General features: G+C 42.2%; 1 protein-coding gene across 1 annotated transcript in view; it reads left to right on the top strand.

The window, feature by feature from the left end:
- The window catches only part of UNC79 (unc-79 homolog, NALCN channel complex subunit), a 212,821-nt gene that overhangs the window by 98,772 nt on the left and 99,066 nt on the right, over window positions 1-14,983 (top strand). Inside the window, exons 18-22 of the mRNA XM_044389950.3 lie at window positions 978-1,199; window positions 3,230-3,457; window positions 7,805-7,946; window positions 10,892-10,971; window positions 11,058-11,206. Coding sequence (XP_044245885.2) covers window positions 978-1,199; window positions 3,230-3,457; window positions 7,805-7,946; window positions 10,892-10,971; window positions 11,058-11,206 — 821 coding nt within the window. The remainder of the gene's footprint in view (window positions 1-977; window positions 1,200-3,229; window positions 3,458-7,804; window positions 7,947-10,891; window positions 10,972-11,057; window positions 11,207-14,983) is intronic.

Raw genomic sequence — 14,983 nt, 5'->3', positions numbered from 1 at the left:
TCCAGATGGTTCAAATGAAAAGACCTTCATGGAGATTCTGCCTATAGAGTTATGGGGAAGGTTAAGGGAGCAGTAAGGGTTGGTGGTGAGGCACCTTGATGCCAGTAATAGCTCAGTAGGAAACCGTTATACCCCCAGAGCTGAAGGAACAAGGGAAAGAGTTCCTGGAGCGCACTGAGAGTTGAAATTTTAAGGAAGGGGGGTGGCTGGAAGAGTGATGGAGAGACTGCCAAGGATGTAGTATCAAAGCAGTCGGGGTGGGACATATATGTCCACCTCTCTCTCCTTCAGCTGCCGGCTTCTGCTGGTTCCTTCCATTGACTGCACCGAACTAGAAGCCAGCTAGCAAGAAAGCCAGGAGAGACTCTGTCCTTGGCATCCTTGGGCATAGAGCAGGGCAAAGAAGGGCAGTGAGGGGCTTGGGTTAGGCAAATGGACAATAACCAGTACAACAGGTTCGACATATACTGTTTACCCACAGTCGTTTAATAATTATAATAGCCAGTTGCCATTCTTCTTTAACCAGTCACATTAAACTGAGATGTTGTGCTTATGATTCTAAAACTGATCTTGGAATATTTTATTTTTGTAAGGTCTCACTTTTCAGGTTACGGTTTTATAGTAGATGCAGACGATTTAGTTTAATTGGCAATGTGAATGGGATGAACAATATAATGACAAAGACAGCTACCTTCATTCTTCAGTGTGCTGATGTTTCATTCACCTGGCAATTAGTCACAAAGTTTGGATGATTTTATTCCCCCCCTTTTTTTAGACATGAGTCCCAATGTCAGTGATTTTATTTCTTATTTTTATATTTTGAGAAGATCCATACTATTTGGAAGTACTAACACTATTGACTAAGGAAGGAAATCAATGCAACAGCTGGAAATACCTCCTGTGAGACCCCAGATATTTTATCTAGCCATTTTAGCTTCTGTGAGTTCACTTATGTGTGTTGATGTTCTTTCTTCTAGGTGAGTGTTGCCTCTGATCCTGGCCGGCGAGTTCAGCACAATATGCTGAGTCCATTTCATAGTCCTTTCCAGAGTCCATTTCGGAGTCCTATGCGTAGTCCATTTCGTAGCCCTTTCAAGAATTTTGGGCACCCAGGAGGAAGGACTATTGACTTTGATTGTGAAGATGATGAAATGAATCTAAATTGTTTCATCCTCATGTTTGATCTTCTCCTGAAGCAGGTAGCTGAAGCATGAGCTTCCTTTAGTTCAGAGGTGAAGAATAAGGGAAAGCATAGTATAGTGATTCTTGCTATGTGTTGGACATCTTCATACTTATGAAATGATGCAGTATCACTAAAGACATTTTGCAAATGCCTTTCAGGATTCCTTAAAGAGTCTGAAAAGTACTGTGTGAATATCTGCAATGATGTTGACATATGAGAATGGATGTGAATTTTAGAAACACTAAAGCATCATTAGAATTGATTCTGTTAAACAAATTAGGTGAACTAACTGAGTAATGCTATTGTTGGGAAGAGCAAGGTATAGCTCTAAAGTGATGGGCCGATTTAAATATATTCCATAAATTGATTTTTGAAGGTAATTTCAGAAGGGAGATATAAAAGTTTTTAATCAGGAGAACATTTCTTCTCAACTTTTTATTCTGAAATAATTTCAGACTTGTGGAAAAGTTGTGAGAAATGTACAAAGAATTCCCAAATACTCCTCCCCTCGATTGTCCAGATAGTAACACTTATCATATTTCTTTCTGTCTCTCAATCTGTATATGTATGTATGAATTGTAGAATTTTTAAAATAAACATTTGAGGCTAAGTTGCAAATATGATGCCCTTTTGTCCTTAAACACTTCAGAATGTATTTCCTGAAAAATAAGGACATTCTCTTATATAACCAAGTACAAAATCAGGATCAATCAAAATCAAGAAGTTAATATTGTTTTAATGCTATTATCTATTATCTGACCCACAAAAATTAATCATTTTTAAACTGACATAATAATTATATTTTTATAGTAAAAGAAAAAATGTTTTTGATCTAGGACACAATCCAGCATCACTCATTGCAAATATTTGTCCTGTCTCATTAGTCTTATTTAATCCAGAGCAGTTCTTCAGTCTTTGTTCATCTCTCATGTTCTTGATATTTTTGAAGAATGCAGTCCAGTTATTTTGTAGAATGTCCCTCAATTTGAGTTTGTCTGATGTTATAAATCTATTTGGGTTAAGCATTTTTTGGCAGTAACACCACTGATGTGATGTTATATCCTCTTCAGTGCATCATATCAGGAGGCACATGGCATGATAATGTTGCCTTACTGGTGGTGATTACTTGGTTGAGGTGATTTCTACCAGATTTCTCTACTCCAAACTCACTATTTCCCCCTTTGTAATTAATAAGTAACTTGCAGACTGAGATTTCCTGTTCTCATCAGACTTTCACCTACTAGTTTTAGCATCCAGGGCTGATTCATGCCTGGATCAATTATTATGATGAAAGTTACCAAATGATAATTTTCTAATTTCATTATCTTTTAATTTATTAGCTGGCATTCTACTGAAGAAACAGTTTCCCTTCTCTCCCATTTCTATATTTATTTGTTCATCTTCTTATACTTGCATGTACTCATGAGTTCTTATTTTATTCAGTGAGTTAAAATCTATTACTATGATTATTTTTATTTTGATGCTCATATTATCCCATATTTGACCAGTGGGAGTCCCTTCAGCTGGCTCCTGTGTTCTTTTGACATATAACACTTCCTTAATTTCTGGCATGACAAGATGTTCCAGGCTCATTTTATATTTTCCTAGCCCCAACCTTGAAATCAGCCATTTCTCCAAGGAGCCCTGGTTCCTCTTAGTGGATAATGGATAATGGTATTTAGAAACCAAGATCTGGACACTAGGTGAGGAGCAACATTTTTTAAATGTGTAAAATCTCACAAAATGATAAGCTTAAAAAAAAACCTCTCTTTTAAATGTCCAATGTGATTTAAAAAATAATTCCCATTGTTTGTCTTGTGTTTATATTCTTTTTAAAAAAAACTGTGGATAATAATATATATTCATGGTCTATAATCCTTGTTATCTTCAAATAACTTTATATTGTTGTCAGATAGTAAAAATTATCCCCAATTAGTATGCCAATGGAATATTGGACAAAGGACCAAATTCCTTCTTTTTTTCTCTTTCTTTTCTTTTTCTTTCTTTTTTTTTTTTTTTTTGCCTTATTTTTTTGATGTCTTTCAGATGGAGTTACAAGATGATGGGATCACAATGGGTTTAGAGCACAGCTTATCAAAGGACATTATTTCCATTATAAACAATGTCTTCCAAGCCCCCTGGGGGGGTTCCCACACCTGTCAGAAGGACGAAAAAGCAATTGAGTGTAACTTATGCCAGTCTAGTATTCTCTGCTATCAGCTTGCTTGTGAACTCCTGGAGAGACTGGCTCCTAAAGAAGAAAGCCGGCTGGTGGTAAGAAGTCAAAGAAATGAGATGACCTGTGTCTCATAGTGATAATGACTGCAGTACCTGGTATAATGCAGTCTTCCTCCAATATCATCGTGTGCTCCATGCTGGGTTATGTGTGAGACTGTTCAAAAGAAAGTTTTGCTGTTCCTTCCACCAACTAATGCTCCTGGAAAGGGATATGAGCTGGAGCTACATTATACAGAATTCTTGAGTCTTGAATTAGGAATGTGGTGGATCCATTCATATAATTTTCATAAATACAGAGCGTTACTGGTATTCTCGAAATAACTTTTATTACAAAGTTCACTTAACAGTGAATACTACAAAATATACATATCAGATATTGAGTAAGTAGGTTGGATACAGATATCAAGAATTCCTAGGTAACCCTGGTTTGTAAAACCCATTGACTTCATCAACAGTAAAGACTTCATTTTATTTTCTGCTTTCCAAGCAAGTGATTTCAGTAGGGAACAACTAATATATACCACACATTAGCTACTCCATACATTAGTTATTCCCTGTTTAGCCAGTTTTCATTTAAGACACATACACATACCACCAAAATAGCCTTGCGCCATCAAAGGGAGGTGAATCTGAATTATTTGGGCCAGTGTTTGCTATCTTCTCTATTTCTTCCTTTCCCCTAATGTTTATCTAAGTAGAAAGTGACTTCTTTTTTTTTTTTTCTCAAAATTTTATTTATTTGAGAGAGAGAGAGGGAGCATGAGCAGAGGGAAGGGCAGGGGGCGAGAGGGAGAAGCAGACTCCTGCTGAGTGCAGAGCCCGATGCAGGGCTTGATCCCAAGACCTGGAGATCCTGACCTGAGTCAAAGTTAGCTGCTTCACCGACTGAACCACCCAGGTGCTCTATAAGTAGAAAGCGACTTCTTTTTTTTTTTTTTAAAGATTTTATTTATTTATGTGACAGAGAGACAGCCAGCGAGAGAGGGAACACAGCAGGGGAGTGGGAGAGGAAGAAGCAGGCTCCCAGTGGAGGAGCCCGATGTGGGACTCGATCCTGGAACGCCAGGATCACGCCCTGAGCCAAAGGCAGACGCTTAACGACTGCGCTACCCAGGCGCCCCTAGAAAGTGACTTCTTAAAAAAAAATTTTTTTTGAAGTATAACATACTGGCAGTAAAGTGTTTCTTCAGTTTTTAAATACCTTTCTGCCTACTAAACTTGTTCATCCTACATGTCGCAAAATTACCTCCCTGGGCTATGGTCTTTCAGTGTTGTCATTGGATACTTAACTAAAAAACAGTCCTGGATGATGTAAAAACAAATTAAAATCAAGACACTTAGAGTCTAATCAGGGAGATGTTTAAGTAAATGAAAAATCATTAGTGTGATGAGCGTGATGGAAGCGGTCTGGACAAGGGAGCTATGGGGGCAGAGGAGGGACAGCAGATCCAGCTTGGAGGCGTGATAAGGAGGAGAGAGCTGCTGGGCTCATATTTGAAGGAGCAGAGTTAATGAAATGAAGGCGTTGGAAGAGAAGAACTTTCGAGACCCAGCAAACTTTCTGTGTAAGTGATCAGAGGAAAGCAGGGAATGATATGCTCAGGAAACCAGTGGCAGTCAAGTGTTGCTAGCACGGGGAGCAGGATGGGAAGGAATTGAAAGCTGGGTCAAGCAAGACAGACTCGGTCTTATTTTCCCATTCATTAAGGGCTCTGCCTGCCAGACTCAGAAGTTTGGGTTTTGTCTTGGTGAATGGGGAAATCCTGAAGAATTTAATCAGGGTGGTGATACGATTTAATGACTTGGAGAAAAGAGGGTTTGGAGGATTTGGACCCTGGGGACAGGCGTCGAGTCAAGATGGTTAATGTGGTCCCTCAGAGAGGAAGTGGGGAAGTCTGAATTAAAGCAGTGGTAGTGAGGATCAGAGAAGGGGCAGGCCTGGCGGATTTTTAGGCAAGCCAGTCAGCAGTGTTTGGTGTTTAGCTGGTGTTGAGGTATGGACAAGTGGAGGGCAAACCTGTGTTTTCTGGCTTGGGAGCTGATAACGCTGCCATTTATAGAAGAGTATTACAGTAGTAGAAGTGATTTTTTTGATAGGAATGGTATGATGCAGGCACAGTCAGACATAGCAGGTTGAGATGCCTTTTAGATACCCGGGGCGGGGGGGTTGTCATGCCCTGTCAGGTGGGTCATCGGAGGAAGGTCAGAAGTAGATAAAAGTTTGGACCTGCCAGCATATTGTGCTGGGATGTGTGGAATGAGAAGAGAAATGCTAGCTAGCCACGACTAGCATCCTGGGAAGGACCAGCTCTTAAGAGGGAAAACAGGGGAAGTGAAGATTAGAAAGAAATTGAGAAGAGGCCAGAGACACAGGGGAAAAACCGAGGGAGAGCAAGAACTCCAAAACCAAGGAAGGAGGCAGTTTAGAAAAGGAAGGGATAACCGGTCATGGCAGGAGAAGAGAGGAAAAATATTGGACTGAAATGTATCCAGGAAATCCTGAGATGGAGGGTCGGTCCTCTGTGCCTTTGGGGATGGGAGTGGTTTAAGAACAGAATCAGCTGAGGATATGGCTGCGTCAAGCACAGACTTCTGTTTCAGGGAGGGAAGGAGAGGGTGAAGAGGATGGAGACAGACGCCCTGTCCCCTGCCCTGTCCCCTGCCCTGTCCCCAGCTGGCTTTCTGTTTTGTGTCTGTTTTCCCACCACCATCCCGGGAAACAGGGAAGAAGAAGCCTAAGTGTGGAGAACCTGAGCCATCAGAACAATCTCCCACATGCATGATGCTTCGCACACTTGTCATGGGCTGAAAATAACACATTTGGAGGCGAAGCTGAAGGATTCTGTTTTCCTCTCCCAAAGGTTTATGGGAGAGACGCTCATCAATAAAAGAGGGCTATGACGTAGAACACTCCAAACTTCTGGGTGGTCTCCACTGTGCGGGTCAGCCCCCTTCACTCTTAAGCTGTCTTCCTGGGACAGGCTGGGGACAAGAGGGTGAGGCTGTGGCGGGGCTAGCAGGAGGCTTGAGCTCAAGAAGGGTGACACCAGTCCCTGCCATCTGGGAAGATGATTCTACACACATGGGTTATCGAAGAATCCGTACGCAGCAGAGAACTCTTTACCATAGCGAATTTCATGAAACTTACTTTAGAATGTGATTTAGTGCCTTGCTCACGGGTGACCGAGGGACAGGGTCAGGCTTAGCAAAACTGTGAGGTTGGCAGAGAGATTCTTTGGGGCCCTCGCAGCCCCTATGCTAAGTGCTGGTTTTCTTGTGGGTGTCCCTCTGACACTCCATCAGTCTTGAGCTGGCTGTCAAATAATTCTTGAAAAAAATGTGTACCGGTTAAAGTGTTAGCTAAAAGAGTATGATTTTTAAAAGAGGTTATTTGAAGTGGAACTTGAAGGGAAGAAAAAGGCCAGAATTGGAGCTTCACTGGAGATGGATATTTTAAGCGGCAGCCGTAGCTAGTGTTCTCTCTCTCTTTTAATCTTCCTAATTTCACCTATTTCTGCAGCAGGTTTTATACATATGTATTATATCTGACATGTCTATAAATAATATCTTGTATAGTATAGTCACGTGGTACAACCCATCTCCAGAACTTTGTCATCTTGCAAAACCGAAATTCTACACCCACTAAACAAGAACCTCCTGTTTCCCCCCTCCCCTGACCCCTGGACACCTCCATTCTACTTTCTGCATCTTTGAATTTGACTACTGTAGAGACCTCATTTAACTGGAATCATGCAGAAATTGTCCTTTTATGACTGGCTTGTTTCACTTAGCGCCATGTCCTAAAGGTTCTCTCAATGGCAGGTGTCAGACTTCCTTCCTCTGTAAGGCTGGCTCATGTTTCACTGCATGTATATAACACCTTTTGTCTCTCTGTTCATGTGTTGACGGACACTTGGCTTGCCATACCCAGCTTTTAATGCATACGTTATAGCGATTTCTTGCTCCTAAAAATTCGATGTCTCCGAACAACCAGTGTGTGCATGTTAATATATTGCTGTGAACCCTGTATTATTTCCTGCTCATTAAGTACTGTTACTGAACAAAATGTGCACGGATTGGAATCCCTTGGTGAGTGGGACATGATCACAGGGAAAGTGGGCCTAGGCCGATTTAATGTTTTTGAGATTTTTCCATGTTTATTGCAAGGGAATGAAAATGTTTTAGTAACAGCTGACCCAAAGTCCCTTTAATTATTACGGAAGTGAGCTCACATTTCTTCTGAGGCCTGTGCCTTTGTCCTTCGGGGCTCAGCACAGGGCTGGGACACAGCAGGCACACAATGGATCTTTGTGGAACCAAGCAAAACCGTTCCTTATATCCCCAACGGGCTGCTCACCTGGCTGCTTGTCCTGTTTGTTTCAGGAGCCCACAGACAGCCTTGAGGATAGCCTCCTTTCTTCCAGACCAGAGTTTATTATAGGTCCTGAAGGTGAGGAGGAGGAGAATCCAGCAACCAAGCATGGGGAGAACCCAGGCGATTGCACCGAGCCCACGGAACATGTTGGTAGGTGAACTCTGCCATTTCTCAGCACTGTTCTAATGTTCAGAACTCTGGTTTTTTAGATTACTGTCGACTTGGGCAAGTTCAGGCTTAGCTTCTCTAGTGGAGACGGTGCAAATGAACCATTTCCCCTCAGATCATGAAGCGAACAGATCCAGCCTGTGCTTGTAGCAGAGCAGAGGTCACTGAGCTGCTTTCTGGCCGCACATGCTTCATATCAACAGAACCCACACGTTAGCAGCACCTTCCTACTCACGGTGCGGTAGGTCCTCGTGGAGAAGTAGCTATGAACCAAGGTGGGATGACTGAGTGGAGGGTGCTGGCACTCTCGACAGCCTCTCAGGGCATTTGACCAAGGCAGAGTGTTCTGGGATAGAGCCGATGGAACCTGAGCTCATGCGGCTTCTGTGCCCCAGGGGCTTGACCAGGTCCCTGGACAGGCTTACTGTGTACAGTTGCACACTTTTTTGCTCTGAGGCTTGTTGGCTTCACTCAGAGCTAGGGGAAGGATGGCTTCTTTCTAGTTTGCTTGCAGCTATGTGTGCGCTAATCGGGGACTGCAAAATGGCAGGCAGGCTTGGAATCATACTCTAGCTCTTCGTGGTCTGAAGGAGTTTGGGGAGTTTCACATATGACCCCGTGTGCCTTTGGGAGAGCTTGATTTCTAGATCTGCACTGTGTCACTTTGGGAATTTGTACAGCACCTGGAGTAAATGTGACTCGTTTTTTATCTTCCGGCTTCCACTACCCTGAACCAGGCGGCCCACCCCCAGAACCAAAGTTTGGGAATCATGGGCTTTCCGTCATTCCTTCAGTGAACAGCAAACACTGTTAAATGACTATTGTGTGGGTCTGTTACAGCCCTGGGGTGTCTCATTCAGACCAAGGTCTGAGTAAGACATTAGTCTCATTAGTATGAAATGCTTGGTCGGAACTAACTGCTTCTGCATGAATCGTACGCGTGATCAGCTGAGTATGAATAAACCGGATCACTCTGTTTAGAACCGTTGAAACCTAGAAATTGAAAGAACACCTGAGATGACCTACTTCATTGGTTCTCAGCATGTCCTTGGAGTGCTGCACACTCTGTGTTGTTTCCTTTGGACCTTCCTTATTTGGGGTGGCAAATGGCGGGAAGACAGGGGCAAGTCCTAATGAGCAGCCCGGGCGCCCACGCTGCTTCACCCCGAGTGTGCTGACCTGCTCTCTTTCATACGTTGGGGCTCTAAGTGAGTTTCTTTAAACAAAATCGTCTATAGAAAAGAACCGGGAAACCTGCTGATCTAATTCAGCCTTCTCACTTTGCGGATGAGGAAAATACCCCCCAGGTGGATGAAACGTGCCCATGGTCGTGCAGCTTTAGTCGTCATTCCTAATTTGCGCTTTAGGCTTACGTGCGGCCCTGATGGAGCACCAGGATCGTAGGAGGATTTGAAACACAGAATGAATGAGCTCCACCCACCACCCCCAATTCTGGGTATATCTGGGGCAGAGATCTGGGAATTGGAAATCCAGATATTGAACAACTGGCTCGTGGCAGCATTGAGACTAGAACCAGGGTGTCCTGGTTTAGTTAGAATCAATGACTTCCTGAGACCCGGGCCTAGGGCTTGTTTCTGTCACGCATTAATGCCTAAAGGAAGCAAGGATGTCACTTAGGATCCAATGACCTGTACTCTTTATATACAAATATATCTTTTAAACCTAAGATGGCACACAAATCAATTAACTGCCACTTTTATTTACTCATAAGATTTTATAGGAACAGTGGTTAAAATTAAGCAATTTCTTCTTACGAATGACTCTTTTCCTTGCTTCAACATTTGCTCTGTTTGTCTCCCTCACACACTACTTCGGCCTCTGGTCTATTTTCCTGCTTTTATTCCCTGCTGTCTTGCAGGTCGAGTTATAAATGGTCTCCTCAGGAAAGCCTCCCTTAATTTTCCTCCAAGATGAGTCTTCTCTGCTGCTCTGAGCCCAGTCCTGCTTCTGCTCCGCGGGCCTTCAGGCCATGGTCTTGAGCTCCTCTGGCAGAGCAGACGTGTTCTATCAACACGTGTCTGTGATCCCTCCTTCCTTGCAGACTATTTCCTGTTTCTGCGTTTTGTGGCCTGGTGCCTCTTTCTTTATAGCTGTCAGATATGTCCTCCACTAAAAATACTTCTAAAACTCTCGCACTAGAAAAAATAGATTCAAGGACCAGTAACAAGTATTTAAAATACACGAAAGCAGAAGATCATCAATGAACTATTTAGTATATACTCCAAGAGAGTTTGACTCCCGTTGTCTCTGGTTCCAGGGATTGCCAAAACTTAGAACGGTGATTTGAAAACATTTTACACTAGTGTCTAATTCTGGCTAACTTGTGAATTCTTTTCTCTAGCGTACCTCAGGTACCATATATTGCCATCCCACCTGTAGGGGCAAAGGTATTAGAGAGACTCACAAGAAGATTAAAACCATGAGTAGTTGTTCTGATCTGAATGCGCCTAACTTCTTTCAGACACTCCCTTTGGCATGAGTCCATGGGATAAATTCCTCCTTAGGTGTTAATACAACTTGAATACCTCTCTTTAATACCTTCTTATCTCCCTTTCAATAAGGAAGGAGTACCTAGCCAGGCACCAGACCCCTCCAGGTGGCAGCAGAACTCACTGCCCACGGGAGCATAAGCCCAGGCTGGGGTTGCTTCAGGGAGCCAAGGACATCTGAATATATATGGTGGGCTACATGGAAGCTGAGAACCATGAATCTAGAAGGTTTCCTGCTCTGGCATCATAGAAGGGATAGGTGCCACCTTGGAGAGCAAATCAGAACATTATACAAAATACCTTTGAATATATTACATATTTATTTTCAGTCCTCTTTGTTTTATGGTCTTGATCAGGTCATGAGTGGTAGGGAAAAGGAGGAGCTATGCTAACCTTCATGTAATTTTTTCTTCCCAGCAATAAAGAATGACACTGAGAGAAAGTTTTGCTACCAACAGCTTCCAGTAACTTTGAGACTAATATACACCATTTTCCAGGTATATTTTTGAGATATTTAAGTGTTTGGTGTGGTGGCATTGCTATTTTAGATAACCCAGTAGTAACCATGTGGTTCTTTGCATAGGAAATGGCAAAGTTTGAAGAGCCAGACATTCTTTTTAATATGCTCAGTTGCCTGAAGATTCTCTGTCTACATGGGGAGTGTTTATACATTGCTAGAAAAGACCACCCTCAGTTTTTAGCCCACATTCAGGATCACATGTTGATTGCAAGGTATGTCTTCCTAGCAGCTTTTTGTTGTTGTTGTTGTTGTTTATACTTTAGGCTTTAGCTGTGAAAATCAAAGTTAGGACAAGACTTACCAACTCATTTGGGCCATTTCTCTTAGCCAGGACAGCCTAGTTGCCTATGAGAATAGCTTTTATTTCTTTTACTGAGTCTAATGTTTAAGTTATATCAACAGGAGGAACGGTAACTTTCTTTGCTAGACACTGTAGAAATAGAAGAGGCAAAATAAGGATTATTGGGTCATCAGTTGTTGGGTGGCTTAAGAGTATAGTGTCCCCTGGAAAAATGTCAACAGGTACTTAATCACTGTTTACGTAATATGATCTAGTATAATATTAATACCAAATACTTACTCGATTCCTTACTTGAAATAGCACTGCTAATAGACATAAAAAATCTCTCCACATATTGTCTGATACAGTATTTTTAGAGACCGCTGAAGCATTTTGAGAAAAATAATAAAATATTGCCCTGGATTTAAATAGAGTTTTTCTTCCTGAGCAGAAAATAACTGAAAATAACTGTTAGGAGTCTTCCTGGGAGTAAGTCACAAAAATATTATCCTCATTTAAATGTATCAGAATGAGGTGATGAGAAGAAAGAAGAGGTTGACTTAGGTTAACTTGGTGACAAAACCGACGCGAGGCTCTGTCTTTTCACTCATTTTGTTTCTTTGTTCATTCATGCATTCAACAGGCATTATTGGGGGCTTGCTATATATGTTATTATTCTAGGCACTTTGGGAATTTGCAATCGAGTTTGGAAGGGGGTGAGTGCTATTTATACTGAAGACAACCACGTAATTTATTCTTCACATTATCTACTTTTGAGAGTGAAGAAGGGGTGATCGTCATAATAACATCAATCAATTAGTATGATGTAGACCAAGATTTTGGACAAACTAAGATACTTGGTCATCCTGTGTATACGTGAGTCACTGTCAATCCAAGGGATGTGTGATGGATGACTGTTTTATATCGTTTGGAGGTGGGAGAGGTCATTTCTAGATGACTAGAGACGGTCTCAGGGGCAGATACCATTTGGATGGACATTGAGAGAATGATAAAATTTTAACAGGGGGAGATTTGAGATGGGCAGGACATTTTGTTGAAAGTGAGAATGTCAAGAGTAAAGATGGCAGAGTTAGAAGGAAGGGACAAGAAGTGAGCAGGGCATACTTAGGTGCTACCAAGGTTTTATTTTTTGCTGCATGGGATGATCTTAAGGGAGTAATGGAAAATGAAGGTGGGGAAATAGGTTGGGACCCAAGTGTGAAGGGCCTCGAAGATAGGGACTTCACTTCATGATGTTTGGAGATCTATGGAAGATCTTAAAACAATAAACAGGGTCAGAGTTGTACTTTAATAGCATGAGTATGAAGAAAGAGAGACACTTAGGGACCACCCACACTTAAGGGAGCACAAAGAGCATGTTGCAAGGACTTCGGGAATGTTAAGATGTAGCACAGAACTTTCTTCTGAAAAGTTTAATAGAAAAGGAGGGACAGATCAGATATTTAGAGGGGAAAAGGAGTGGATGTTATGGATTTTTAAGATATAGATCTGAAAATATTTATGGTCAGTGCAAAAGATTAGAGGAAAGGGAGTAGCTGGTAGAGCCAAGTCCTGGAAGCCAAAAATATGTGATCAAGAACAAAGGGGGGGCAGAGTGGAAGAGAAGAGGGATGTTATTTTCTTTGAAAGGAGATATATTTTGAGGAAAAGAGAAATAAAGTGTCAAGGGGAGCTCATTACTGAACCTTAAGAGTAGCGCATCCTGATGTCTTTCCCCGAGAGGGAGGGGGATAGAGATTCGGTTGAGAGCTCAAGGAACACAGAAAAAAGTATGGAATAGCTCATGGAGGAAAACAGTAGGGTGTCAACAAGAAGTAACCGAAGAATGGTCAGCTTCAGCATCAAGCTGAATTTAGCACCAGTTTGTGGTGGACCAAGTTAGTAGGAGTTAGTAGGACCAAGTTAGTTCTGGGGTCTGGGAGTGGATGAGACAAGGGGGCATTGGGGGTTTATTCAGGAGTAGGGATTTGTGATTTGATTATGGTGGCAGTCAGGGGGATGAGGAATTTTGGAGTGAGGAAATGGTTGACTCTGAGATCCAGTCTAAGATGGGAGGCAAATGATATCAGAAGAAGATTGATGTTTGGGAGAAGAGTATGGAAAAGAGGGAAAAGAATTCTTTTTTTTTTTTTTTAAGATTTTTTGTTTATTTATTTGATAGGGATAGAGACAGCCAGCGAGAGAGGGAACACAGGCAGGGGGAGTGGGAGAGGAAGAAACAGGCTCCTAGCAGAGGAGCCTGATGTGGGGCTCGATCCCATAACGCTGGGATCACGCCCCGAGCCGAAGGCAGACGCTTAACCGCTGTGCCACCCAGGCGCCCCCGAGGGAAAAGAATTCTTAGTCAGGATTAGGAATATCTTGGGTAGGGACACTGTTCAACCCAGTACAGAAGCATAGAATGGGAAAAGTGGAGAGTCTCCAGAAGTTTTCTTATGATAAAATGGGACTTGTACAGGTGGAATGGGAGGAGCTGGTGGAAGGGTAGACCTGGCTGACCTGGATGTGGGGAAGAGTAGGACTGATCTGAGCATATGGATGAGAAAGTCCAGGCAAAAGCCATGAAGGAGTAGGGTTGGGAGATAGGCAGAAGTTCTGTTCATTCAGTGGGAGTAGGACTACTAAGTAGGCCAACTTTTGTTGTTAAAGCACCCTCTACAGGGGGCACCAGGGTGGCTCAGTTGGTTAAGTGTCCGACTCTTGCTTTTGGCTCAGGTCATAATCTCATCTGGGTCTTGAGATCAAGCCCTGCATTGGGCAGCGCATTGAGCATGGAGCCTGCTTGAGATTCTCTCTCTCTGTCCCTCTGCCCCTCCTCCCTGCTCTCTAACTAAATAAACAAACAAACAAATAAAGGCAGACTCTATAGGACATTTACCCAGGCCAAATGGATTGCTGGTGCTGTGGGATCTCTGCCTTAACCTTTGGGCTACATAGCCCAGGTTTTTCCTCAAAGTACCACCCTGACACAAAAGCCATGATGAACAGTGAAGTGATCTGGGGAAGGACACTATCTTCCTGATTTCAAACAAGGCTGCCCTAGAGAATTGGGAAAGCCATGTGGGACTGGTGAATTCCAGGCTTTTTTGTTGCTGGGATGGTTTTCTAGCAGTACTGCATATGGTTAGCTTCCTTCAATTACCTTGATCAGCCTGGGTTTTGGGTTCACTCATACAATAAGGAAGGGGAGGACCTTGACTGATAGCCCTGCTAGTTGGTAGAGAGGCTGTTCTTAATAGAAATAGAGTTGTTCTTTGCTAGAATAAAGAGGAAAGGCTGCCGGGCAGGCAAAATCAACAGAGCTCTCCAGATATTCACTAGAAGAAAATTTTTAAAAAATCACTTTTCACCCCATCATCTTAACAAAACTAGATCAAATTTGTATATTTTTAAGTCATCGCTCATTTATATACCTGAATTTCTAATATATAATTTTTATTTCTTATGTTAAAATGTAGTATTAAGTGGTATTTTTCTGTGTTGTTACCTAAAAGTAATTTCTTTAAAAAAAAAATGAACAGAACAGAGATTTAGGAAAGCTTTGTCAGAGGATTTTAGTCTTGCGGATGGGTGTAACTTCACCAAAATCATCCCTACCAGCTGCCTGTTAATGACATTTCCCATAAACTGAGATAATTGTGTTTGTTTTCTAGAAAGGTTATCATAACTGTAACCACTTTGCTTCTTG

Source organism: Ursus arctos, unplaced genomic scaffold (genome assembly GCF_023065955.2).
Source record: "Ursus arctos isolate Adak ecotype North America unplaced genomic scaffold, UrsArc2.0 scaffold_25, whole genome shotgun sequence".
NCBI lineage: Eukaryota > Metazoa > Chordata > Mammalia > Carnivora > Ursidae > Ursus > Ursus arctos.
Note: the sequence above shows the minus strand (reverse complement) of the source record. Positions and strands in the feature narration are given on the sequence as shown.